At 46.6% G+C, this 27,789-nt stretch overlaps 1 protein-coding gene across 1 annotated transcript in view; it reads right to left on the bottom strand.

Annotated features, from left to right (window-relative positions):
• Positions 1-15,229, bottom strand: part of LOC126263370 (zinc finger protein ush) — a 37,950-nt gene extending 22,721 nt beyond the window's left edge. The window contains exons 1-5 of the mRNA XM_049960462.1: positions 15,188-15,229; positions 9,865-10,087; positions 8,316-8,474; positions 5,039-5,143; positions 2,103-3,070 (exon numbers count right to left, since the gene is read on the bottom strand). Of these exons, the coding sequence (XP_049816419.1) occupies positions 2,103-3,070; positions 5,039-5,143; positions 8,316-8,474; positions 9,865-10,087; positions 15,188-15,229 (1,497 nt within the window). The remainder of the gene's footprint in view (positions 1-2,102; positions 3,071-5,038; positions 5,144-8,315; positions 8,475-9,864; positions 10,088-15,187) is intronic.
• Positions 15,230-27,789: the final 12,560 nt, after the last annotated feature.

Genomic DNA, 27,789 nt, shown 5'->3' with positions numbered 1-27,789 from the left:
CCCTGACCCCGCCGGGAATCGAACCCGGGACAGCAAGACACAATCAATACCTTCACCGCGTGATAGCAAAGGTAATGTCGCCGATGGCAGTGCCACTGAGACAGGGATACTAAACACGGTGTTCTGAAATTTTTTCCTCAAATAATCAGGAACAGTTGATTAACTGAGAAATAGATATAGTCGGTGTAACGAAGCAGCTTCTATCACTTAATAAAGAGAAGTCCCCCGAGTCAGACTATGTACCAATTATTTTCTTGTCCGAGTATGCTGATATAATAGCTCCGTACTCAGCACTTGTATACATTCATATAATCTTGATGAAAGATCCGCACCTAAAGACTGGAAAGTTGTACAAGTCACACCAATACCCAGGAAAGGAAACAGGAGTAATCCGCTGAATTCCTAACCCATATCACTGACGTCGATTTGCAGAAGGACTTTGAAATTTATACTGTGTTCCCTCATTATGAATTACCTCGAAGTAAACGATCTATTGACACATGGGAAGCACAGCTTCAGAAAATATCGTTCTTCTGAAACACAATAAGATCTTTATTCACACGAAGCAACGAGTGCTACGAAGTGGTATGTCAGATTGATTTCACATTTCTAGATTTCAAGTAAGCTTTTGCCACCGTCACTCACGAGCGTCTGACTCATACTGGGAGGGTGAGTTTAGGATGAACAGCCTACTGCCTTTGTGGAAACTAAGGGGATACTATCACATTAATTTCGCAGGCGGTAAATGGTACGTCTTTCCATGTGACAGAGTACAGAGTTAAAGCTTCCCCTCTCGTGGATCTCCGAAATAGCAACACAATGAGAGGGAACATACATGAAAGGAGGAAGAGGAGAGTGACAGAAGGAAAGCTAAGGATTGGAACACATCCCCATACTGCTGCAAAGCTGCCGCAAGCCGGAAAGCTAGAAAATGCAAAGCAGGAGATGAGAAGAAACGGGTTAAACGCGCCTGGCATGTGTAAACTGAGATTGGGGGGAGAGGGTAGGGGAAATCGAGACTGGTGAAAACGGAACAGGAATAGTGGTAGATTAAAAATTGAAAAATAAGATAATGAAGGTGCAATGTATCGATGGAAGGCCGATGATGATACGAGAGCAGGGAACTTCGAAACATGTGATATTAATACAGCTTTACATGCCAATCAGCCAACATAAATATGAGAAGGTGGAAGAATATTATGAAAAGGTTCAAGGACTTATCGAGAAACAAAATACAAATGGCTGCATTACTATTATGGGACTCTGGAATGCAACTGCGAGTGAAAGAAGAGACAAAGATACAGTAGGACAATTTCCATTAGGAATAAGAAATGAGAGATGTGAACGACTAATTTAAGACCATAACCACGGAGTGGGAGGAACATAAGGTTAGAAGGAGAAAGTGGGGAGAGGTTTAAACTTGGAGACACTCAAAGAGGTGGGTAAGGTGTCAGAATTAGAAGACAGGTTTATGGAAAAGAGGCAGAGTTGAAGACTGTGTAAATAACAAATGGATAAAAATGAAAGAGCGATTCATGGACTCTGTCAAAGAAGTATTAAGAATTAGAGAAAACAAAAGTATCAGAAAAGAGTGGATACCGGAAAGCATGTTGAAGAAGATAGAAGGTAGGAGAAAAAGAAAAAAAATGTGGAAAATGAAGAAGGCAGAAATAGGTATACGAAACTAGAAACTAAATAATGAATTAAGAAGAGAGACTGAAGAAGCAAGAGAATAATGAGTGAAAGAGAAATACGAGGGAACAGAGAGAATGGAGAGACAGGGAAAGTGCGAAATGATATGAAGATTGGCTAGTCAGACAGTTTTAGAAAAGAAACCTGTCGACGACTTGTTGTTTGAAGCGTGACTGAGTTCAAGGTGATCATTTCAGAGCGTCACGCTTTTGCACCATTAAAGAGCGACGTTGTAGCGCATACGACCGAAATATCGCACTTTGGCGTCGCAGTGGGAGAAACTGGCGAGGTTTCAAACGAGTGACTCTTTAATTCTTTCGTGCAGTGTACTCGTATAATGCACGCAGTATATGCAGGTAGTGGTTAACGCAATAGGCTACAGCATTAAAAATATAAGCTGTGGCTGGTACCTGATGATGCCTGGGAGGCGTGGAGGTGGCGGGTTCGCCGCCCGTGGTGGGGTCGTCCCTGTGCGTGGGCTGTGACGTCGGTGCGTGGCCCGCGGGCGCCGCGGCGGGAGAGGCGGCAGGAACCTGCGGGGGCGGCTGGGGGTGGGGATGGGGGTGCTGCGAGAGGATGCCCTGCGCCAGTGGCTGCAGCGTGCCGTCGGCGAGCAGCACGCAGGGACTGTCGTGGTGCGCCATGGCCAGCGCCGCCGGGCCCGTCAGCAGGCTGGCGCCTTGGAACAGCGAGTAGGGCACCAGCAGGATGGGGTTGGTGGGCAGCGCCAGGATGGGCTGTGGCGGCGCCGGCGCCGGAACACCCACCGGCACCACGGCGGGCGACGCCGCCCCCGGGGAGGCGGGCAGCGCGGGGCCAGGCGGCGGCGAGGCGCCGTCCGCCGGCGACGCGGGGGCGGACTCACCCGTCGACGAGGAGGCGGCCGTGGCGGGAGCGGGCGCCGCCGCCTTGGCCGCCGGCCCCAGGTGCGGGGGGCCCTTGACGACGTGGCGCGTGCTGCAGTAGTGCATCTTGTGCGCGCGGAACGTCTTCACCGACGAGAAGCGGATGTCGCAGTCCTGGCAGTAGCGGTCCACCAGCTGAGGCGCGCCCACCGCGCCTGCGTCTGCGCCCGCGCCCCCGGGCTGCACCTCCCCGTTGACGGTGGCGACGGCGGCGGCGGCGGCGGCGGGCGCGGGCGACGCCGAATGCATGCGCATGTGCCGGTTGAGGCTGACCTTCTTGTCGGCGCTGTACGAGCAGTGCGGGCAGGCGTACTGCTTGCCGGTGCGCGCCGCCTTGGCCGCCGGGCCCTGGGCCGGCGCGGCGCCGCCCTCGTGGCTGGCGTCGGACGCCACGCTCTCGTCACCCTGCAGCGCGCCGCCCTCACAGGAGCTCGGCGCCGCGCGGCCCTCCTCGCTGTCACTGTCTGATCGGCCTGCAAGACGCACCACATCTCTAGCATCCACACTGAACAGCGCCAAAACACTCCTATACAAGTACACCGTGCTTGACAGTAGCTGTGAGAGGGCGGGGGGGAGGGGATTCTATATTGAGCCGTACTTTTTGCTAAGTTGGTTATTGAGACGTCAAAAGATCTTGTGAACACTTGGATTCGACTACAAATCACCACCTTATACATTCGTTGGTAAAAATAAGATACATTATGTACTATCGAGTGCTAAGACGTGTCATTTCTTCATCGTCTATGGTCCAGCATTTAGCCCGTCTAGGCGGCCTTTCAAGATTTGTTAAACAGTACGTTCTCCACTGTTTAACTTTCTGGCCGGATGCCGTTCCTGGCAACACAGTCGTCAACGTAACATAGGACAGGAAAATCGTGTACGCCATCTGTCTATGAATCGTGTAAACTTTGTGTGTTATAGGTATTTAACTGTTTGTGTTCTATGAGACTGAATTTGAGAGTCAGCCCTTCGTTAGCCTAAACGAGAGCGGCAAACTACCTGAAAACCTCACTCACGCTGACCGATGTACCAGCCCACAGACACTGATCCGCTGCGCGAATTAGATCAAGGTCTGGTTCACCTCTCTCTCTCGCAACCTAATGCGCTGTGCGTTACGGTTCAAATGGCTCTGAGCACTATGGGACTTAACTGCTTGCGGTCATCAGTCCTCTAGAACTTAGAACTACTTGAATCTAACTAACCTAGGGGCATTACACACATCCATGCCCGAGGCAGGATTTGAACCTGCGACCGTAGCGGTCGTACGGTTCCAGACTGTAGGGCCTAGAACCGCTCGGTCACTCCGGCCGGCTGTGCGTTACGCTGTACGAGCAGATCACGTGACATCTCTAACGACACTGAAATACATATTAATAAATTAACGTCGCAGTTAGCGACCTGCATACGTTTAAGAAATGCTCCACGAGATTAGTCACGACTTTCTTATATCCTCCGACGTTATTTTTGGGCTCCCAAATATCCAAGATGGTAGTATTCTCTGTGAAACTCATATTGCAAAACTGTATCACGTGTGTCATATTGATCATTATGCTAGAAACTCCTATCATCAGATGTCTTCATTATTCACTGTATCAGTAACGTGGAGGAGGATTACACAGACATGCCCGCCGTTCTAACTGGTGCCCATTGTACAGTGCATGCGTCTCTCACATCTCTCAAATACGTCGCCACAGCACCGACTCTCTCTGACCAACCTTGCTACGAAGGTATGTAATGGCGTTCTGACATTGGTCATGATCATTTGTATATAGCCTATGAATCTATGTTCGTGTTAATCTCAGTATGCTCTGCCGTCCACGGTGGCCGAGCGGTTCTAGGCGCTTCAGTCCGTAACCGCTCGACTGCTACGGTCGCAGGTTCGAATCCTGCCTCGGGTATGGATGTGTGTGATGTCCTTAGATTAGTTAGGTTTAAGTAGTTCTAAGTTCCAGGGGACTGATGACCTCAGATGTTAATTCCCATAGTGCCCGGAGCCATTTTTGAATCAGTATGCTTAAACACAACGGAATGTGACATATTTTTCATTTACTCCGCCCCCACCCACAAAACTGTCTACACTCAAAGGAGGTTCATCAGAAAATACCACCTTGGTACTCTGACTGTTACTCTGATTCCAGTTATTATGTTAAATACTTTCGGTAGCCATTTGCCATGGTGGTGCGTGCAGGTGAGCGGTATGAGCTTACGATCAGAAGATCCGACACTGTGTCTAGTCCTGATGTGGTTCCACGAGAAACATTTGTGTTCAAGCACCAACAAGTTCTGCGAAAATTTTCAAATCATTAGATCGTCCGCTGCTTTTCGCCAAAACTGCTAAAGGAGCAAAAGACAATATAAATATAGTATTTTTAGCATTTCGCTGAAACTGAACCTAGATTACGGTGTTAAACTGAGAGGTGGAGGAGAAAATGATACGGTACCTTTGAGATTCTTGAGCCTGTGCGAGCAGTAGTAGGTCTGGTGTGCCTCCAGGGTGCTGGAAGAGCTGAAGCGGATGCCACACGGCGAGCACATGAACACAGGCACTGCAACAAACAGGCGCATTCGCTGCGTCATACACTGCCTACCCTTGGTACACCATCTTCACCTGCTCCTTGCTTAAACAGCGAACGTTCGTAACAATGCTATGCACTGATAAAATATTTTCGCTTTGTTAGCCTTTTAACGTCGTCGGCAATACGAAAAGTTTCAACAATTTCCCCAGTCTTCTTGCGAATTTACAGTAGAGAACTTGCGGAAATGCTGCATCACGTAGATGCTGTTACTGAGCTAATAATGACAGATTACCGAGAGTGGAATTCCTCCTGAGAGTTTGCGTTGGCATATACACACATCAAAAAATGTTTTGCATCACCCCGCTTCACAGAACTCCTGAAGATCGACGTTGACTGTGGATATTGTATCACAGACACAGTCCCTTTGACTGTTCAGAGATGTCGCTAACCCGCCCAGAGACGTAAACAACTATGCATGAGCAGCGCCTATTAGACGGAGGGGGTCCGTCAGCCGATGAGTTCCACTCATTCCACCGGGAAGGAGGTACACGGCTCGTGTTGTCTGTAGGTCAATATTGCGGTTCGTTCGCGTCCGTATTTTTACTTTGTGCCAGGAAGGGCTCTCAACAAGGGAAGTGTCCAGGCGTCTCGGAGTGAACCAAAACGGTATTGTTCAGCTATGGAGAAGATACAGAGAGACAAGATCTGTCGATGACATGCCTCGCTCACGCCGCCAGAGGGCCGCTACTGAAGTGGATGACCGCTAACTACGGATTATGGCTCGGGGGAACCCTGACAGTAACGCCACCATTTTGAATAACGCTTTTCGTGCAGCCACAGGACGTCGTGTTACGACTCAAACCGTGCGCATAGTGTGCATGATGCGCAACTTCGGTCCCGACGTCCATGGTGAGGTACATCTTTGCAAACTTGACACCATGCAGAGCGGTACAGATGGGCCCAACAACATTCCAAATGGACCAGTCAGGATTGGCATTACATTCTATTCACCGATGAGTGTCGCATATTCCTTCAAGCAGACAATCGTCGGAGACGCGTTTGGACGCAACCCGGTCAGACTGAAAGCCTTAGACACACTGTCCAGCGAGTGCAGCAAGGTGGAGGTTCCCTGATGTTTTGGGGTGGCATTATGTGGGGCCGCCGGCCGCGGTGGTCTAGCGGTTCTGGCGCTGCAGTCCGTAACCGCGGGACTGCTACGGTTGCAGGTTCGAATCCTGCCTCGGGCATGGGTGTGTGTGATGTCCCTAGGTTAGTTAGGTTTAAGTAGTTCTAAGTTCTAGGGGACTTATGACCTAAGATGTTGAGTCCCATAGTGCTCAGAGCCATTTGAACCATTATGTGGGGCCGACGTACGTCGCTGGTGGTCATGGGAGGCGCCGTAACAGCTGTACGATACGTGAATGCCATCCTCCGACCAATAATGCAACCATAACGGCAGCATATTGGCAGGGCATTCGTCTTCATGGACGGCAATTCGCGCCCCCATCGTGCACATCTTGTGAATGACTTCCTTCAGGATAACGAAATCGCTCGACTGGAGTGGCCAGCGTGTTCTCCAGACATGAACCGTATAGAACATGCCTGGGATAAATTGAAATGGGCTGTTTATGGGCTATGTGACCCACCAACGACTCTGAGGGATCTACGCCGAATCGCCGTTGAGGAGTGGGACAGTGTGGACCAACAATGCCTTGATGAACTTGTGGATAGTATGCCAAGACGAATACAGGAATGCATCAATGCAAGAAGATGTGCCACTGGGTATTAGAGGTATCGGTGTGTACAGCAGGCTGGACCAACAGCTCTGATGGTCTCGCTGTATGGTGGTACAACATGCAATGTGTGGTTTTCTTGAGCAATAAAAAGGGCGGAAATAGTGTTTATGTTGATCTCTATTCTAATTTTATGTACAGTTTCCGGAACTCTCGGAACCGAGGTGATGCACTAAAATTTTTGATGTGTGTAATACATCTTTGTTCTGAACATGTTTGATATTTTCTCAACAACTCTAATATAGTTACCAGAAATAATTTGCGGGAAGCTTATTTTCTTAGTACAGAGTAAAATCTGGTACGAATTCTTCTGATGTCAATGAAAGATAACGTGCGGAGAACCTGAGTGTAAACTAACCGTTGGCCAAGAGCAATAAAATCACGAAATGTTGCAACCCCTTGTAGATAATTTGCTTGGTCCCATTTCGTCTTTTAGCCAACTTAAAGAGGGTTAAAGTATGGTAAGAAAAATGTATACAGAAATTTTGTGCGCTATGTTAACAATACACACGCACACACACACACACACACACACACACACACACACACACACACACACACACACACGCAAAATATATATAAACAAGGTCGTACCACGCATATGCAGATAAAACATTACCTTTCTTATGCACACGGAATCTGTGCACCTGTTTCTTCTAATGTACACGACAAACAATGTCATGAGGGAACAGATGGACTATAATTGAAAAAGAATCTCCAGCTTGTGAAGGAAATGGTATACGCGAGGGTGGATCACGTGTGGCTCAAAATATGAGTTTTGGAACAAAATCAGGATTTGTGTCTGAACTGAGTTTCCACAGCCTAGTATTGTCAAAGGATGAGAAAATTCAACATAAACTAGCATTCAGCATCACAAGGACTGGACTCATACTCGGATCGTAAAGCTGGATGTGTTTAGTATGGGCAGTCTGCAAGCTGTGAACCAGAAACTGATGTCCCCTAATACATTATTTACTTTATTATTTGGAAACAGCGAACCTGCCGATTCCACACGCATTGAGTCATGCGCCGATAGAAGGCGGATCCAAACCATAATCGAAAACCAACATGCAAAAGATGCGCGCCAGAACAATAACTGAAGTAATTCTCACGAGATTACATGCGTTTTCTTCGCCAACTCGCAAATAAGCTCTCACCTGCTGACCTTACATAGACCTTGGAGTACGCTACACATTAGTATCTCAGAACCTACATTCCAAAATAGAATATATTAGGAAAATAAATATTGGCTCTCGTTCCTTTCGTCTCTCTGTATGCACAACACATCACATATTTACGTTGCAAACCAAAGCTGACGCCCGGAATGGGTTTGTTGAGGCCAGTCTTGTGAGCAATGAAACACTAGCGTGCAGAGCAGAGCGCCTGCACAGCGGGGCAGCTGGGCTCACCTTGCCGCGGGGCGGGCGGCGCGTCGTGTGCGGTGGCGACCGCCGCTGCCGGCGTGTCCACCTTGGCCCGTGACGTCAGCAGCTGTGGCGACGGCGAGGGCGGCGGCGCGTCCTGCAGCGGCGGCGGCGGCAGGCAGAAGTACGGGCTCGACGCTATCGCTGCAACACGCGCCGCTTCCGTCACTCCTCTGCTACGCTCGCGTATTATGCTGTGCGCTACAGTTACGAAATCATCAGGCGTCGTCCTCGGTGAATAACTTGGCCAGCAGGGTATACTCTTCCGTCGGGCTAAAAGAAATGCCGTGAGTGTGGAGCCAATGCACCAAACGGTGCAACGTATAGACGTAACACGGGCGTTGAACGCTCTTTAGCAATTATGTAATAATTATGCACGATTGTAGTTCTCTAGGCCTTACATACACTGTGTGATCAAAAAATCCGGACACCCCTTTGTAATGCGGCATTGCCCACTAGATGTCACGAGAGGCGTCCCCGGCAGTATGAAAGAGAATGGGGAGTGCTGTTTTGTCGGCAGAGAAGCAGTAACAGCAGAATGGGCCGGTCAGGACAGCCCACGAAGGGCTGCAAATGGTCTGCAAGTGGCTGAATTTCCAGAAGACCCTGTCCGCTCCATGTAAAGACATCCAACACCATTATGGAGCCACCACCAGCTTGCACATTGCCCTGTTGACAACTTGGGTCCACGGTTTCACAGGACCTGCGTCACACTCGAACCCTACCATCAGTGCTTACCAACTGAATCGGGAATCATCTAACTAGGCCACGGCTTTGCAGTCGTCTAGGGTCCAACCGAGATGATCACGAGACCATGAAAGGCGCAGCAGGCGATGTCGTGGAGTTAGCAAAAACACACGCGTAGGTCGTCTGCTGCCATAGCCCATTAACGCCACATTTCGCCGCGCTGCCCTAAAGGATAGATTCGTCGTACTTCTCAAATTAATTTCTGCGATTATTTCAAGCAGTGTTGCTTGTCTGTTAGCACAGATAAATCCACGCAAACACCGCTGCTCTCGATCATTAAGTGAAGGCCGTCGCCCACTGCGGCGTTGTCCGTGGTGAGAGGTACTGCCTGAAATTTGGTATTCTCGACCCGGTCTCGACACAGTGGATCTGGGAATACTGAATTCCCCAGCCATGTTGGAAATGTAATGTCCCATGCGTCTAGCTCCAAGTACCATTCCGCGTTCAAACGCTGTTAAAATTCCTATCGTGCGGCCATATCCATGTCGGAAACCTTTTCACATGAATCACCCGAGCTCCGCCAGTGCACTGCCCTTTTATACTTGCGTATTAGATACTACCGTCATTCCTGGATGTGCATATTGCTATCCCATGAATTTTGTCACTTCAGTGTATACAGATAAACACATACATACGTGCGCATATCCGGTTTTATAGTTTGTATGGATGTTACGTGGTGTAGAGTTACGTGGTGTACCGAAGTTGAGGTTGGATTGTTTAGTATGACTGAACAAAAGTGTTCCGCAAATATGTACTGTGTTCGCCGTGATGGAGAGGTGTCCCTTACCGCTGTGGTAGGCTGCGGCGGCGGCGGCGGCGGAGGGCGGCAGCGCGGCGAGCAGCTGGACCTCTGTGGGCGAGGGCCGGTGCAGCGCGGGGTCCGTGGCCAGGCTGGGGTTCAGCCGCAGCCGCGCCTGCCCCTGCCCGCTGCCCGACGGCGGCGCCGTGGGGGCCGGCCCGGGGGCGGAGGCGGCCGCCGGGGGCGCGTCCTCGCCGCCGCTGTCCGATCCCTGCGGCAGTCACCACTTCACTCCTACTGATCCGTGTCCACTGCGGCTACCATGTATTCCTTCTGCATAAGCATGCCAGGTAAATTAAGCACCCTCGAGTGACATCACGATAATTCCGTACAACGCCGCCTCTAACCCTGCGAATGTCTTCTGTTGGGCAAGAAACAGCCTCTGTCAGCTTCTTGACGTTTGCAGTATCCAGCCGAAGCCACCCGTTGAAATTTGGAAATTTTTGGTAAGGTCTTATGGGACCAAACTGATGAGGCCATCGGTCCCTAAGCCTACACACTACTTAATCTAACTTAAACTAACTTACCCTATGGACAACACACACACACACTCATGCCCGAGGGAGGACTCGAACCTCCGACGGGGGAGCCTCACGGACTGAGACAAGGCGCCTAAGACCGCGCGGCTACCCCGCGCGGTTACCCGTTGATGGTTAGAGTCTGTACACCTACCAAATTGCGGAGATGATGGTTGCTACGTTTCATACGGTGTTGCAAACAGTCCCAGACATTTCCTGTGGGATTAAGATGGGGTTTATTCAGAGGGGCAATCCAACTAAAAAGGGTAGGTAAACGATTATCGAGCCAGGAACGTATGCTCGGAGCGCTGTGAATGCAGTTATTGTCAGCTTAGGTGATGGTGCTGTTCACAACATTCTAATCCTAAATCCAGAAGAAATATCAACACTTACTGCCCAAGCGTATTAAAATAAATATCCTGATTCGTGGTTTCGTTAGTGGTAACGAGTGAGCCTAAGTGACGGTACGAAGAACGTCCCCAAAACATGTCAGTACCACGTCTTGGCTGAACTACACCCTGCACACATTGCGGCTTCGGCGCCACATTGAGTCGTCGGCTTGCACAGTTTGTAAAGATACAAAATAGGGACTACTGGGACCTTTCTACACAGCTCCAGTCAGCCATTTTCCAATTTCTGTGTAGTGTGGTCCAACTGCAGACGTATAGCTTTGTTGTCGATGTCAGAGGTGGCCTTTTGTGACGTTCGCTACTCCAGGCGTCGACTGCATGCAGTTCCCTTCGCAATGTTCACTCGGGAACTCGATGAGATGGACCTGTCTTTACAGACTAGCAGCAACTCCGGTCGGGGTTGAAACCGACTCTCAACGACACAACGTGACACTCGTCAACGATCCCTGTCTGTTAGTATCTTTTGATAAACACAGTTCTCCTGCCGTGTTAGATTGTGGCGAGTGATACGCCATTGCTTGTAGACAAATTAACGCACCAACAAATCGGACAACTTCATCCACCGTATGGTTATGGGTACGTTCAAATAGGGTAGTTCCTTTCTCTCACGATGGCAACGTAACGCCTAGATATCTAATCGACAAGACTGTGTCAAGCAACAGATTAATAATGCCGTACTGTAACATTGTCGGTTGTTTTTTCCTATTCAACTGCATTTTTCTACATTTAGAGTCAACGTTTGCCCATGTATTGCGATGCCGCGAGCACCAGAGGGGTCACAGCCGACACCTAGCTGGTATAAGGGCGTACCAGTAGCCCAATGGCAGTCACACCACTTAACATATCGTGTAATTTAAATCACTTGACGCGGCTGGAAAGCCGAGAACATTTTACTCGACGTGGTTGTGGTCTACGTCATTTCGTCGGACATCTTACCTTGCTGATAACCTTCTTGCACGCTGAGTCTAAACTTGAAATCGCTCTTCGAGGCATGTTGACAGAGCAAACAGTGTACACAGGCAGCATTGTCTTGTTCACAATTGGTGACACAGTGAGCTCTATTGAACTGCACTGAGAATGCACTTCTGTTACAAGGTGACCGTATCTGCGCTAACCTCCGATGTTTTCTTCCACTTAATTCACTGACACACAATTAAGCTTTTTTACACGTCAAGTAACACGTTAATGAAGTCTCAACCCAAACGCTTGAGTGTACAAGGCGTTATAATTAAAGCTCCAGTTTCAAAACGCTGCAGAAAGATAACCACTATTCAGAATGACGTCAGATTTGAACAGCATCTTATTAGACAGGGGGAAAGATCGTGGAAGAAACAAATCAAAGAAAATCTGACCATCAGATGGCACTCTAAGCACCAGAAGATGCAGACGAATAGACGCGCGACACACAGCTGTTCCTCAGTCTGCTTTCGAGACGTTCATCTTGACTTTCTCAGTGAAGGATCGCGAGCTACTGGTGAGGCTCTTTTGCAAGAACGCATATTGTGCGCTAGTATCTCTGCAGAAGTTCCGAATACTCAGGAGTATGAAAAAGAGGCATTGTTCCGATGTCTGCTAAGGGTTTGGAGAAAATGATTACAAAATTCGGAAACACAGGCTCTTCTGAAGTGCAATGCTTCAGAGGAAAGAAAGCATTTGATCTGACGTCTGTCGATCTCCAAGCACATGCCAGTACGCAGAATCGCGGAATATGGGCAGCGGGAAATGCGCAGCACATCAACCGGCACCACTTCATTCACCAAAAGTGACTGTGTGCTGCGGGTTAATGGAATCGTTTATCACAGGGCCGTCCTGCGGATTCTGTTACCTGGTAAACGCTCTGAGAGTCATTTCAACCCTTCAACAGAGGGATGTGTGGGTAGCATCATTTTTATGCAATATGCCGTTCCTCCATACACTGCACAGCCGGTGAAGCGGCTGCTGAAGAGGCGTTTCTGAAATCTAGAATTATTAGCCATTATTTCCCTACAGCCTGGCGGTCCAGATCTCCTGATCTGATTTCGTGTGACTTATGGCTGTGTGGTTATGTGGCAAATATAGTGTTCAGTGCTGCAATTAAGACGTAGCTCACCTGAGGGCGCGCTTTGCGCAACGCACTCTGAATGTGATTCCCGAGAGACTCTGATCCGTTGTCGAATATATAGTTTCTCGACTTTAACCTGTGGCAGAAACCAGTGGACAGAATGTGTTACACCAGTCTCACGACAATTAGAAACCGATGTCATTTCTTTAAGCGGCTTTTGTCCCCAGGAAAATTAGAAACTGCTGTCATTTTGCTTTTTTATGAGGTTTTTGGCCTCAGGACAATTAAAAACCGATTTTTCCCAACCTATGTTGTACGGACTTGCCGTTGTGGATTGGCTTCCCTAACTAACAGTGCCACAACCGTTGACTGCCGAACTTGTGCTTTCAAGCACATTGAACAGTACGGATGGTTTAATGTGCAACTAACCATATCCTATGTACTGCGTTTTATCTTTCATTTGCAGCCGACCCCATTTACGTTAAGACGCTCACAAAACCATCTATTGGTAAATTTTTTGCTAATTTTTCTTATTCCATGACGTTTCCCTCTGTGTCGATAATTTCTGTTCAAATTTGACGTCATTCTGAGCAGTGTTTCTCTTTCAACAGCGTTTTCGAACTAGAACTTTAATTATGGACACCGTGTGGATCAGTTTGATTAGAAGAAAGCAGCACTCAGAAAACGAAATTACTAAACGACAATTTATTCTTTGTTAAATAATGTGAAGCCATATTTTGTAATAAGTGGAAATTATCACAAATGACGTAGGGGCGCGACCCAGTAACGCCAGCCGAGAAGATGTACACCTGGTCGAAAAGCAAGTGGATCAGAGAGAACGTCGGGAGCGGACCTGAACAGTGGACTAACTAGTGCTACATGTGGTCGTGAGGGAACAGTTCCGCGTGAGGACGAGTTATGTGAAAAAGTAGATAATTAACGGTTCTGAGACAGAATACTGAGGGCGGAAGATTGTGCTGAATATTGAATATAAAAGTGCTCGAACAAGTTTGTTTTTGATGGAGTGCAGAATGGTGAAAACATGTGGTTGTCTTAATATAAAAATGAAAAATATTAATGATAATGCAAAAGGAATAAGTGTAGGTCTCTTTTGTTTCAAGAAGTTGTTTGCCTACAAAATTACCTAAACAAAAGCTCAACGCAGTTCATCGCAGCTCAACTCATCTTACGGTACAAATAAATGATTTGTATTGTAGGAGCTGCAGCACGACTTGTAAGACGAAGAAGATGCCTTTTCTAGACTGGGGAACATCAGTGGGGTTTGCATGTCGCAGAATCCCAAAATTCCTTTTCTTGTAGTGAGATTCCATTCATAAACGCAGCTGCGCATAAACATGAACATTTAACAGACAGATAACGATAGACTTCTTTAACACCCTCGTTACGCTATCGGTAGCTGTACATACCGATTTATTGCAGTCTACAGAGTATTGAGAAAGAAGCTTCCAATAAAAAAAAAACGCACACACGGAACTATGGAAGCCACAACGATGGTGCAAAACCTTTTTCAGAGCTCTTTATTGGGTGACGCTTCACTATGTGTACGTCGCAAAGAAGTGTATGAGGTTGTGTTTTACACAGACAGAATTGTGTCTGTGGTCTGTATTTCTTAACGCTTCCATCGAGTGTTTTCCGTATTGTCTCGTCTTTAAAATGCCCAATTACTTTCCCCTCTTAAGAGTATAAAATACACTTTCTCGATCACTCAGTGTCAGATTCCTTTCAGTTTTCCAATGTTGACAGAAAAAAAATTATTGTTTGTTCATTTCCAACAGTTGTTCATTTTGGCGACTGTACCCGCCTGAATTCTCATAAACTATTCGAACAGTGTATTCGTCTGGGAAAGGTTAGAGCTGACACGATTTAAGGGTGCAGGAGTTTTGAATAGGACGTAAGCGTCGGATGCAAGACTTACGTGCGAGACTGCGGGGGGCGGCGGCTCAGGAGGCGGCTGTCCAGGCGAGGCGGCGGGGGCGGCGGCGGGCGGAGACTCGCGGGGACCGCTGGCGGCGGGGGAGGCCTGGTCGCCGGCTGCGGGCGGCGGCGACGGGGGCGGCGACGGCCGCTCCGCCTCCGCGTCGCTCGTCCACTCCTCGTCCTCTCCTGCAACACCACCAGGGCCGTATCTCGCCAGCGTCCGAAAGCGAAGCCTCGAGCTGAGCTTCTATCAGAGTGCAAGCTCCAGAGGCGTGGTCAGTACGGAACTTATTTCTCTCTGAGCTGAACTCAACAAAACCCAAGTATATGGCTTGGAATTAAGATCATTTCAGAAGTACGCACTTTCACGAACCGTAGCGAAACAACCTCGTTCGACAGTGTACTTGGGAGTTAACAACTTGAAGGGTGACATCACAGGTGGACATGTTCACGTCGAACACGTGCTGCAAGAAGGGAGGTAGTGAGGTTTGACGTTAACGTCCGGTCGACAGTGAGATCATTGTAGACAGAACGTAAGCTCGGATTAGGGAAGGATAGCAGCAGCTAACTGACAGTGCTGTTTTCACAGGAACGATCCCAGCATTTGCCTTACGCGATTTATAAAATCACGGAAAACGTAATCTGGATGCCCAGACGGAGCAGTGAACCCTCGTCCTACCAATTGCGAGTCCAATGCGCCATCTCCGTCGGTACATACTGCAAGAGCTCTAACGTCATTCATCTGCCCTCCAAGAATGCCCTCTTAACACAGCAGGTAGCACGTCTGAAATGTTTCTTCTCGTATATAGTCTCGGAGTTCCGTAGCGTTGGGCGAAGGCCGATTCGCTGCCAGAGTGCTCGCACTCTTAAAGCTGTGCGATGCGTGAGACAAATTACGAGACGCGTAGCTCCGTTGACTTCTTCGGAAACGTTTGTTGGCAGATCAGGATCACAACTAAGGACTTCTATGCATAAATTATGTCTAAATCTGTGTATCCATGATTGGGTTTGACCTGCAACACAGGGTTAAAATAAGCACTGCTTCTACGCCACTAATGAATGCTCTGTAGCAATCTATCTGCTTTGAAAAGACTCTGAGATCCGACAACCATGTTAGAAAACCAGCACCGTAAAAGTCACCAATCGGTTTCTACCATCTCCACTATACAAAGGACAGCACCACAACCTATAGTAAGAAAACGAACAGGACAAACACCATAAAGTTTCAAATTTCCACTTGAGCAGGACGAATAATTTATTATCTTCTAATAATCATTGCCAAAGCCTCTTCGTTCGTTTTTAAGAAAAAAAAAGCGCCTCCAGTCAGCTGATGGTCCCACGCTCTGTTATAAGCCTCTTGATGTACGCCCAGTAGACACAGCAACGCTCTCCTCGAAAATTCCAAAGTACGCTCAACCACTCCACCTCTGCCCCAGAGAGCATAAATATCGCCTCGTAAGCCCCACGAAGCTGCCGGCCAACTCACCGAGTCCGCGAGATCTAGTTCACTCCACGAAATTATTTAACTTTCCGGCCTTTCAGTCAATCAGAATTATGAGCAGACTGTAGACTTTTCATTCTTAGACTTTTAGTGCTTCTATAAGGCGCTTCCTCCTGCGAGGTCTTTTAGAAGTATTGTAAAACACCGGGCCGTCATGGTAAAATACTCGCCCTTGAAATCAGGCTAGCCAGCTCCGATCAAAGTGCATTTAGGAGGATTAGAGAAAGACCAGTCCATCATCTTCACGTCGAACAAATCCAGCTTTTCCTTGCAAGAGGAAATTGGTCGTGGGGTCTACTAGCGCCCTGTACTAACATACAGGCGTAGACTGGAAATGGTACGTTTGTTGAACATGTGGCCATATTTTCTTTATGACTCACGTCTGATGCAATCGCAAGGAGTTAAAACGAATAATTTTGGGTGCCAAAGAACTGCCCTCCTGAGAGTTCGGATGGACTTAACGTTTAAAACCGTTGTTGAGTATAAATTACTTAAGACTCCTGAACTAAAAAAAAGCTGCATTTTCTGCGAATCGACAAGCAGACCGACAACGCGATCGTCTCTGCATAGATAAGAACTTCGTGTGGGGAATGTGTTGCGAAGGAGCTCTTCATGGGGTCTCAGTTGTGTCCTCCGGACGCTCCCGATGCTGGCTGTTAACGAGCTGTTATAATGTTCCTTAAAATTGCAGAATATGCTTGTAAAATGACTGAAACAATGTTTCACAAAAGATGCCCAGCAATTCTCTCTTTTAATATCGCTTAAAAATACTAAAAGGGGTTGGGAGCTAAATGTCTCCAGGCACCACAACATTTCATTTTGCTCTACTCGACCTATTAATGGGAGAAGAGCAATCTCTGACTTGTTCCGTCTAAAGTCTGATGCAATGTTATTTCTCTGACTAGGCGTAAACACCTGCGCTTGAGTCATCTGTTTTGCCCGCTGTTGCTGAGAATCTAGACGATAAAACAGCGTCTTAAAACAGACTCTACTGTTCCTCAAATGTAAAATTTTGTTTGCTATTGAACGTGGTTATCGGCGGCAGATTTAAGTGGGGCATTTTGCTAATCTGTGGTACAGGCGAAGAGGACATTTCTGGTCAAAAGAAGTTTGCTGGTGTCAAATATCGACCTTAAGCTAAGGAAGAAATTTCTCAGATTGTACGTCTGGAGCAAAGCAATGTATGTAAATGAATCACTGACTGTGGGAAAAACCGGAAAAGAATCAAAGCGTTTGAAATGTGGTGCTGTAGAAGGATGTTGAAAATTAGCTGGACTGATAAGAAATGAGGAGGTTCTCGGCAGAATCGGCGAAGAAAGGAACATCTGGGGAACACTGGCAAGAAGAAGGAACAGGATGACGTGACATGTGTTAAGTCATCAGGGAGTAACCTCCATTGAGCTCGAGGGAGCTGTAGAGAGGAGAGGTGCACTCCACAATACATAAATGACGTAGTAAATGGTAAGATTAGCGATAGTATTTATATAGCATTGGTAGCAAAAGAAAGTAAATGATTGTGTAAGGGAGAAACTGGGAGCCGACAACAGCTCTTAGTTTTTTTGTTTGTTTGTTTTGGAAATAATTAAAACCACGCATCAATCAGTGTTAGTCAATTGTGTGTTTTATATCCTTACAGAATATAAATTACATTACATAAGGAATAAAAATTAGTTGATCGCGTAATTCTTCGCTTTTATGTAACCAAAGCATTTACTTTTAATGCGAGTACAGTTTATATGCACAAAAAATACACGTAATTATAATCGTTATTTAGTACTCAACAGAACGTCCTTTATCACGATCAAAGGCAAAAGTTTCCTGTTATTATTGACAAATGCGAAAGTTGTTTATGATTAACAGAAACATGTTTTGTACAGGGTGTTTCACACTTTACGTTACACATTTCTATAGTTCTAGAGGGGACTTAATAGATCAAGTTTCACATACAAACTCATGTCCAGAAACGTCATCGTACGACGCTACAGAGCGTTAAAGTTATAGGCGCCGGCGCTTGTAAATGTATGTATAAATAGAGCGATTTTGTGATGATGTTACTAACTTTCAAGAATGATGGAGCAGGATAAATGTATTAATTTGAAGTGAGGGTCCCTGGTTTGGGAACGAACGAGTCGAAAGTTACAGGGAAAACAGTTTTGATACCTCTGACAGTGGAATACTTGTACCGGAACTGTTGTCGCTAATAATATAGAGTAGGCAACTTTCAGAGGTAGTAGTCTGGACCAAATCAAGAAGAAATGTCTAGTAAACATGGTCTCTAAAATGCATACATTAAGAGCTGTAAACACTTGTTCAATACAGTTGATGTATTCCACACTAGCGAGGATAAGCAAGTGATCATAGCTCCTTAGGTATGCATTCTAGAGCCCATATTTACTGGACATTTTTTCTTGTCTTGGTCCATACTATCACCTCTGAAAGATGGATATCCTACTTTCTCAGCAACAACAGTACCGGTACATGTATTCCTCTGTCAGAGGTATCAGAATGATTTTCGCTTGTAACTTGCGATTCGTTCGTTTTCGAACCAGGGACCTTTACCACAAATTGGTACATTTATCCGTCTCCTCCATCCTTCATTTTTTAACATCATCACGGAGTGACCCTATATGTATATACAAATAAAACTGGCCCAGAGAACAGAGTTCCAGGGTACAAAGAAAAAAAGCAGAGGAAAGGAAATACAGTAGTGACCTGAATGCAGCAGGTGTTGAAAGTGACCTCCACTAATCTCTTGGCACTTTTGGGCCCTGGTCTGCAAGGTGCTGATGGCGGATCCAAGCTGGACTGCTGGAATTGCTGCAGTCTCGTCCGAAATGCTCTGCTGCAGTTCTTTAAGACTGTGAGGGTTGCTGCCGTACACCTTAGACTTGAGGGCTCCCCGCACAAAGCAATCGCCCACTGACAGATCAGCTGACCTTGGTGGCCAGCTAGGACCGCGACCACACTGACCACTGGTAACAACTTCCTCAGGCGTGAAGATTGTGTGAATGTGCTCCAAGGTTCGACCAGCTGTATGGGCAGTTCCTCCATCCTGTTGGACGTAACCGTAGCTCTTTAGATCCACCGTTAACGCTGCCTCAAATTCAGTTGCAATCGTATCCACTCGTCTGGGCCACTTTTGTTTGACCCACCCTGCAGTTCTATAGGCGCCGGCGCCTATAATTTTGACGCTCTGTAGTGGCGTTGGATGACGTTTCCGGAAGCACCCTGTACAAATTCGACGAAGTACTGAAGCGATGTTTGATATATTTCTGTTTTGCTGTGTTTTCATTTTACCTATTTGGTTAAAATGGTTCAAATGGCTCTGAGCACTATGGGACTCAACATCTATGGTCATCAGTCCCCTAGAACTTAGAACTACTTAAACCTAACTAACCTAAGGAAATCACACAACACCCAGTCATCACGAGGCAGAGAAAATCCCTGACCCCGCCGGGAATCGAACCCGGGAACCCGGGCATGGGAAGCGAGAACGCTAACGCACGACCACGAGCTGCGGGGGTTACCTATTTGTTGCGAAAATTGCGTGTGCCAGCACTATATGATAAATCTGTGCTGTTTTCTTTGTTTTTACTACAACACCCCTCCGTTTTACGTTACGAATGGACACTTTTCGAATAAAACGTGTATAAACAGTGAAAATTTCAATTTTGCCATGAGTACTGTTTGATTTTAAATAAAAGGGAGGAGGCTAACTATGGAGAACAAAAATGGCCCATAGGTTACCCAGTCCTTTCTCGACGGATCACCGCTTCCTGTTTTTAGAGGAATGCAGTAAGACATTTGTCGCCTACATAAAGGTCGGCCGCTGTGGCCGAGCGGCTGTAGCCGCTTCAGTCGGAAATGCGCGACTGCTACAGTCGCAGGTTCGAATCCTGCCTCGCGCATGGATGTGTGTGATGTCCTTAGCTTAGTTAGGTTTAAGTAGTTCTAAGTTCTAGAGGACTGATGACCTCACAAGTTAAGTCCCATAGTGCTCAGAGCCATTTGAACCATTTGAACCTACATAAAGAAAGCTATCGTTATGAGGTAAAGCCCGACAGGTATGCAACACACGTACCATACAGGTAACACGGGTACGACCTTAACTGACCAAAGCTACTAGGGAAACTAGCGTAGTCTGCGCTTGCTTACTATAGCATACGGTAGTTTTGCAACTCTAGTAGACCGGCGCTTGGAACACATCCTACAAATAACATAGGATGTAAAGTACAAGGGCTACTCTGAGATGAAGACAAAGGAGAGGAAGTCGTGTCCTGTCGCATCAAACGAGGCAGACGACTGTGACTTGTAAACACAAATGCCAGGATATTAGGTAGGTATTCGTGTTCACTTGGTGAAGGTGCAGTAAACAGGTAGCCAACAGCACGGGAAATCGCCGATGTGGTGTGAGAAGGTTCCGTACACACAGGAGCAATGGAGGAAGGAGCGGGAGGAATTCCGGCACGGAAGAGCGGAGGGCGCCGGTGGCGGCGGAGGCGGCGGAAGGCGCGAGCCGAGGCCCAGGTGTGCGCGTAGCCATTCAGCTGTCAGCCGGCGCCTCATTAGCGCAATTATGTCGGCGATTAGGCGCGTGCTAATTGAGCGGCCATTGTGTCGCGGCCGGCGCCAGGAATGCCGCTGCCGCCTCCGCCGCAGAAAAGCTACCGACTGCCGGCTGCCGCTGCAGCCAGCTCCTGGTCTCCGCTGCCAATTAACACGCCTACCCTCCCACCAGTTCCACAATTTGCGCCCAATGCTAACGTTCACTGTGATCACTTATCGCCGCGTCGAAACATTCCTCAGACACAACATATGGAAGTGAGCTGATAAGCTAGCGCCGGTGCTGAGAGGGTCGCCTTCAGGAACCTGCGGCCCTTTCTATTGGAAGCACGAAGGGGAGACGAGCGACCAGAGTTCACTGTTGGCTAATGTAGCTGTCACGTAGACTGCCCAAAAAGTATGCAGCCACTTATGCGCCTGCTCTGGAACGTGTACGAGAGGAGGGCGGTTCAGATCTCTGTTCTGTTTTCCAGATCTATGTTTCCCGTGGCTGAATGATTTCGCCATCCTTCTGCGGATGAGCTACTTATTTGATTAGTTAGTTAGTTAACTGATTACATGTTCATAGATCATTTGAACGATTCATGTGGTACAAATCAGTTTACAGGATATGTACAGATGATTCGTAATTTTTTAAATCCTACACATGCACATATGCTTAAAAAAAAGTTTTTTTTTAATTTTGTCACTGACTACCACTTTTTAAATAAAAATTCGTCGATGGAATGGAAGGAATTGTCCAGCAGAAAAGATTGCTTTGCTCTCTATCACGCATTCTGTGGTATTGAGCAAATTATCAGAAACTTTTGTTGCTGCATATAGAACTCCTTTCTGAGCTAGTGACAGCTTTAATAATCAAAATATCCACGGGTGTGCTGCCGGTCTATAGTGTCCAACGGGCACAATATTTCGGCGATCATACATGTCGCCATCATCAGGTGAACTGACGGACTGAGCTCCTGTGAACGTCGGGAGGGAGTCGCCATGGGTAGCCCACTCTCACCGGTGGTAGCGAATTTGTACATGGAGAACTTCGAGGAGGAAGCCCTGTCGTCATCCGTATGGAAACCTACTTGCTTTTTCCGTTACGTGGACGACACGTTCGTCATCTGGCCACATGGTATGGATAAACTCCTTGACTTCCTTACACATCTAAACTCCATACACCCCAACATCAAATTCACTATGGAGACTGAAACGGAGGGTAAATTACCTTTCCTTGACGTCTTGGTCAAGAGAAGGGCTGACGGCACCCTAGGTCATGGGGTGTATCGGAAGACAACGCACACTGATCTGTATTTGCACGCAGACAGCTGCCACCACCCTTCACAGAGGAATGGGGTACTTAAAACTCTAGTACATAGGGCGCGCACTATCTCTGACGCAGAGAGTCTACCCCAGGAATTGGAACATTTGAGAACTGTATTTCGAAAAGGGTACTCAGAGTGCCAGATTCAACGTGCTCTCCGCCCAACCACTGCAGCACAAGCTGTTGAGATGGATGAAGTCACGAGGGAGGAGGTAGGCACTGCATTTATTCCATACACAGGCGCACTCTCGGGGAAAATCGCCCGCATTCTGAAGAAACACCGGGACGGAACTGTGTTTTTTCCTCCGAATAAAACCCGTGCACTGGTGGGGAGCGCCAAAGATGACCTCGGTTTGAGGAAGGCCGGCGTGTACCAGATTCCGTGTCAATGTGGCAAGTCGTATATTGGTCAGACGATGCGTACCGCCGAGGATCGATGCCGTGAACACCAGAGGCACACTCGACTGATGTATCCGAGCAAGTCGGCGGTCGCTGAACATTGTTTGTCGGAAAATCACGCTATGGAGTATGACCGCACGAGGATTCTGGTACAGACGTCGAGATACTGGAACAGCGTTGTTAGAGAGGCCATCGAAATTCGCACCAATGACGACCTCATAAACCGTGACTGTGGCTATAATCTTAGCAAGGCTTGGGAACCAGCGATTGGGTTAATCAAGAGTAAATCGAGCAAACGTATAGTTGTGACGACCACGGCGGACAGAGCCATCACACCGACATCATCTCAGACGCCGTCGCAATCTGTTCCACCGCGCGACCGTGGCGCGGGGCGCGGACGGCTGAGGGAGCGCGTCGCGGGCGGAGGGTATTTAAATCGGCCGCCGCCGCGACCGAACCCAGTTCCCTCTGAGCAGCCATAGCGTACGGATCTCCGTGCCGGCACGTTCACAGGAGCTCAGTCCGTCAGTTCACCTGATGATGGCGACATGTATGATCGCCGAAATATTGTGCCCGTTGGACACTATAGACCGGCAGCACACCCGTGGATATTTTGATTATCAAATACGCCGGGAGAAACTCAAGAATCACAGCTTTAATAATGGTTAATAAAGATCATTTTCTCCTCTATTGTTGTAGGTATTGTTGTCACTATTCTTCCCAAACTGTGACTGATTATTTATGACGCCTTCATTAGGGAATATATGTATTGTGATGCAACAGTTAAAATATCTAACTCACTGAACAGGTGCCTATATGACGACTGCGGGTGAACACCGCGTATTATCCTTAAGGTTCGCAGGAGAGCTTCTGTAAAGTTTGGAGGTAGGAGGCAAGGTATTGGCAGAAGTAAAGCTGTGAGGACGGGGCGTGAGTCGTGCTTTGGTAGCTCACACGATAGAGCACTTGCCCGCGAAAGGCAACCGTCCCGAGTTCGAGTCTCGGTCCGGCACACAGTTTTAATCTGCCAGTAAGTTTCATTATCCTTATTGCTAGCTTTTTTACAGTCACTACTTTTTTCTAAATGATGAGTTACCCGAGAAAATTGTTTCAAAAGTCATTATTCAGTGGAAATATGCAAACTATATCAGGAGTTTTTTTCTTTTGTTTCCAAGACTTGCAGTTATATGACGAACAAAACTAGCAGAAGTCAATTCTTTGACGTAAGTAACATGCTTCTTCCAGTTCAAGTTTTCATCAACACGTACACACCAAACTTCGGGGCATGCTACCCTATTTACTGGGAACTGTTCATGTGATGCATCACTCTTGATGACTCTGCTAGTTGTACAGAATTGAATATGGTGTGTTTTTATCAAAATTTATGAAGAGTCCATTTTCAGAGAACTAAATAATTTTTTGAAAAACATCGTTAACAATCTCTTTTGTCGTTTTCTCTCTAATGGGATTTATTGTAACACTATCGTCGTCTGCAAGAAGTACCAAGCCGCTTTCAACTAGCGACCCACATCCTTCCCTCTGTGACGGCGTTTGTTGTATACCTGAGGTGCTGTACGACGCTTGTATCACAGCCCTTTTTTTCTATGGACACGTGCACACTATTTATTCCGAAAGAACGATTCTGAAGATATTTTAAACGACGTCCAATTTTCTTTTGCCTCGACAATGCCAGATTTTAAGAACCTTTGAATCACACAAAAGTAACATTATAATTTAATAGGTACCGACCTGTGAACATGATTTAGTGGTTAGCGGACAGATGAGATACTTGAATCTCTTTTTGCTCAGGCCTCCACTGAAATTAAAACTAATCCTCATTCTTTTCTAAAACTTGTCCACATTACTTTTTGGAAAGTATCTATATCAGCGATTCCTGCTAATTAAGTTCCAGTGTTATTATTTACTTGATACTACAGTAGTTAACAATGTCTAAAGGAACAGCTACTAGATATTATTAAACTTAAAACCAATTTTACTTACACAGGCCTCAGTATAGAGAGTGTTAGGGGCATAGGTGCAGCTACAGTGATCATTGGTACCTTGATATGTAGCCAATTCAGTGTGATAGTTGTTTTTCCCTATACCTAAAAATCTTCCCCCAAGTATATAACATAATTTACTACCTTGTGCTTACTGTATAGTCTTAAGTGCGCCTCGAAGTGCACTACGCCTGTCAGTAAAGGCTATCAGCGTTGGGCTCACAGGTTCACACTTCAATACCTCACGTGCTATCCAGGGGAAAATAATGTTGGTGACTTATTTGTGCCACACGTTCTTGGAGATATTAACCAAACTAAAAACATGCTACTCGTAATAGCTACAATTATTAATCTCCAAACGAAGTAAATACTGATATAATGTTACTCAGCACACTATCCTCAGTTGCCAACAGAAATATTTGCACTTACACTCTTCAGACTCTTCTTTATTGATGAACTGACAGTATATAGTTGTTGGTAGCGATGAGTAATATTAAGGCAAATACAAAACAGTTTGTGTTTCTTTTTATTTACACAGCAAGTAACAAAAGAAAGAAGAACATAAAATGAAATTTAAAGACAAAACAAAGAGCTATTTACCTAATAAACAGAAGGGAAGCAATCTTTATTTTTGTCTATGATAGAACGTAGCATTCTGCTGTAAATAATCAATTGCCACTTAGTTCTGTTAATGTTACGTCCGTCAGATTTTTGGTAAAGCACTTCACCAAACAACTTTCAATAAATTAATTGTGCTAAAAGTCACTTTTTCATCAACTCAGTCAAAGAATGGTTGCTAAAAATATGGAAATGTGCGTATCGTTAAGACTTCCGTGTAAATGCAGATCCTTTATATCCTCTTGCAGAATTAAAACAGTTTTAAATTAAGAAAGCGTATTGTTTTACTTTTCATAGCTCAAAGACTTTATCGTCATCAGTAGTTCCTTTTCATTTACAAAATATTTATACCTGTGCTAGTAAGAGTGACGCTCGTTTCTTGACTGAGGGGACTTTCAACGGGTAATACAGCAGTAGTCATTACAGTAGATCAACCTTACATTTTGTGACGCGCACCCCATTCGGAAACACACCGTACGTTAAAACCGTAATGGACACCACACGAATACTGATGAAGACCCCAGTAGTGGGGCCGAAACGTCGAGTATCCTACAACTTTGAAGATAAATCTGACGCGTCGTTGAACGAGAAGCGTTCAATAAGGAATGCAATACATTTAGGACTGCGATGTACCATATTATCCCCCCTCTCTTTTGGCTACGAAACTCTGTTTTTCAACTCCCCGTTCAACGCGAAGGCCTCGCGCCACCTTATTGAAAGGGCCTGTATGCCCGCATGACACCACTCTACTGGTCGACGTCGGAGCCAACTTCTTGCTGCATCAGTAACCTCCCCGTCGTCCATGTACTGCTTCCCTTAGTCGGGGCAAACAGTTGGAAGTCGGATGGTGTGAGATCCGGGTTGCAGGGTGGATGAGACGGAAGAACAGTCTAAAGAAGTTTTTGTGAGCTCCTCTCTCGGGTGCACAGACTTGTGCGAGACCTTGTGTTGTCACGAAAAAGGAGAAGTTTGTTTGCATTTTTGTGGCGACGAACACGCTGAAGTCGTTTCTACAATTTCCTGAGGGCATCACAGTGCACTTCAGTTGAACGTTGCACCATGATGGAGAAAATCAAAGAGAATGACCCTTTCAGAGTCCCGGAAGACCGTCGCCAAGACTTTACCGGCTGAGAATGAGGCTTCGAACTTTTTCTTCGGGGGAGAGGTGGTGTGGCGCCATTTTATGGGTTGCCGTTTTATTTCCCATTCGAAGTGATAAGCCCACGTTTCATCGCCTGTGATAATATTCGACAAAACATTGTCACGGTCATCCTCGTAACGCGCTAGGAGTACCGCACAGATGGTCCTTCGTTGCTCTTTATTCTCTTTTGTTAGGCGGCGAGGAACCGATGGTGGAGTGTGTCAGTTCTACCAACAGGGACTTCCTGTTGAGCAGCAAGATGTTTGATTGTGATCCGTCGATTACCTCGAATGAGATTGCCCGCATTTACCAACACTGCAGAGTCGAAGCAGTGTGCGGCCAGCAGGTAAGCGGGAAATCGGACAGTTTTGCACGATCTTGTTGCGATGGTGACAGATGTCTCGCCCAACGACTCAACGTGCTTTTGTTCACTGCCAAGTCTCCGTAGCCATTCTCCAAGCGCCTATAAATAGTTGCGATGCTCTTGTTTCCTGCCAAAAGAAAATGGCAGCTCTCTGCTTGGAACGCGCCTCCGTTAGACACAATTTTGAAGGCTACGTATGGCGCAGCCACCCGTCGCATCTTCATGAAACTATAGGAGCTGAAGCAAGAATATTCTATGATGTTCCACAACAAATTCCACATTTCTTCAACTGAATCTGGCCGAGAAAAAGTGTGTTGCATTACTTATTGAAAGCCCAGTCGTAGCTGCTGTTGTGTAACCATTTAGGGCCAATAGACAGCTTTTGAGTGACAGGCTGGTCGTGCCAGCGCCCTCGAAGAAGGATATCTTCGAAACTCGAGATTTTACCCGGATAAGACGCGACAAGTAAACCTAGAGTGTTTTATAGATTGGTTATGCACTTGTGATTACCCAAAGCATCAAACGCTAAATAAAAACTAAATTCCTGATTAACAGCTGTGAGGCCGCGATTCATACAAATTTTAGGGTGCAGACAGTTGTCATATCAGATCTGAAATGACGCGAAAGTGCCATTTACAAATGCTAGAGAATAGGACAGGACTTAGAAGAAACAACAAATTCCGTCCTTACACTACATTTTGCTGAAACAAGAAACGGAGTAGTATTCGATTATTTATTTAAGAAACAGAAAGGGGTGCTAAGTTTTAGTGTATGAGTGTGTGCTTAAGAAGATGTTTTCAGACATGCGTATATCTTCTTATTTAAGTAAGCAAATAAGTTATGATGACATTTGGTTAATTCGTCATCTTCAGCGAAACGAAGCATCACATTCGACTCAAGAAAAAATCTGGGTCATGCCCCTGATAAAAACAGTATCAGCATACAAGTCATTCAGTGATGGAGGTAAAATAATGCTGACATTTTCGGACTGTATACATCAAAACACCGTCTCCTGAAAATCGTCGATTACTAGTAAATGTTAATTAGTGCGTCACTCAAACTTTTCAGAAGTTATAGTTCCAGTAATGGATCAGATTAGTGAAGGGAAATT

This window comes from Schistocerca nitens, chromosome 6 (genome assembly GCF_023898315.1).
Source record: "Schistocerca nitens isolate TAMUIC-IGC-003100 chromosome 6, iqSchNite1.1, whole genome shotgun sequence".
Taxonomy (NCBI): Eukaryota; Metazoa; Arthropoda; class Insecta; order Orthoptera; family Acrididae; genus Schistocerca; species Schistocerca nitens.
Note: the sequence above shows the minus strand (reverse complement) of the source record. Positions and strands in the feature narration are given on the sequence as shown.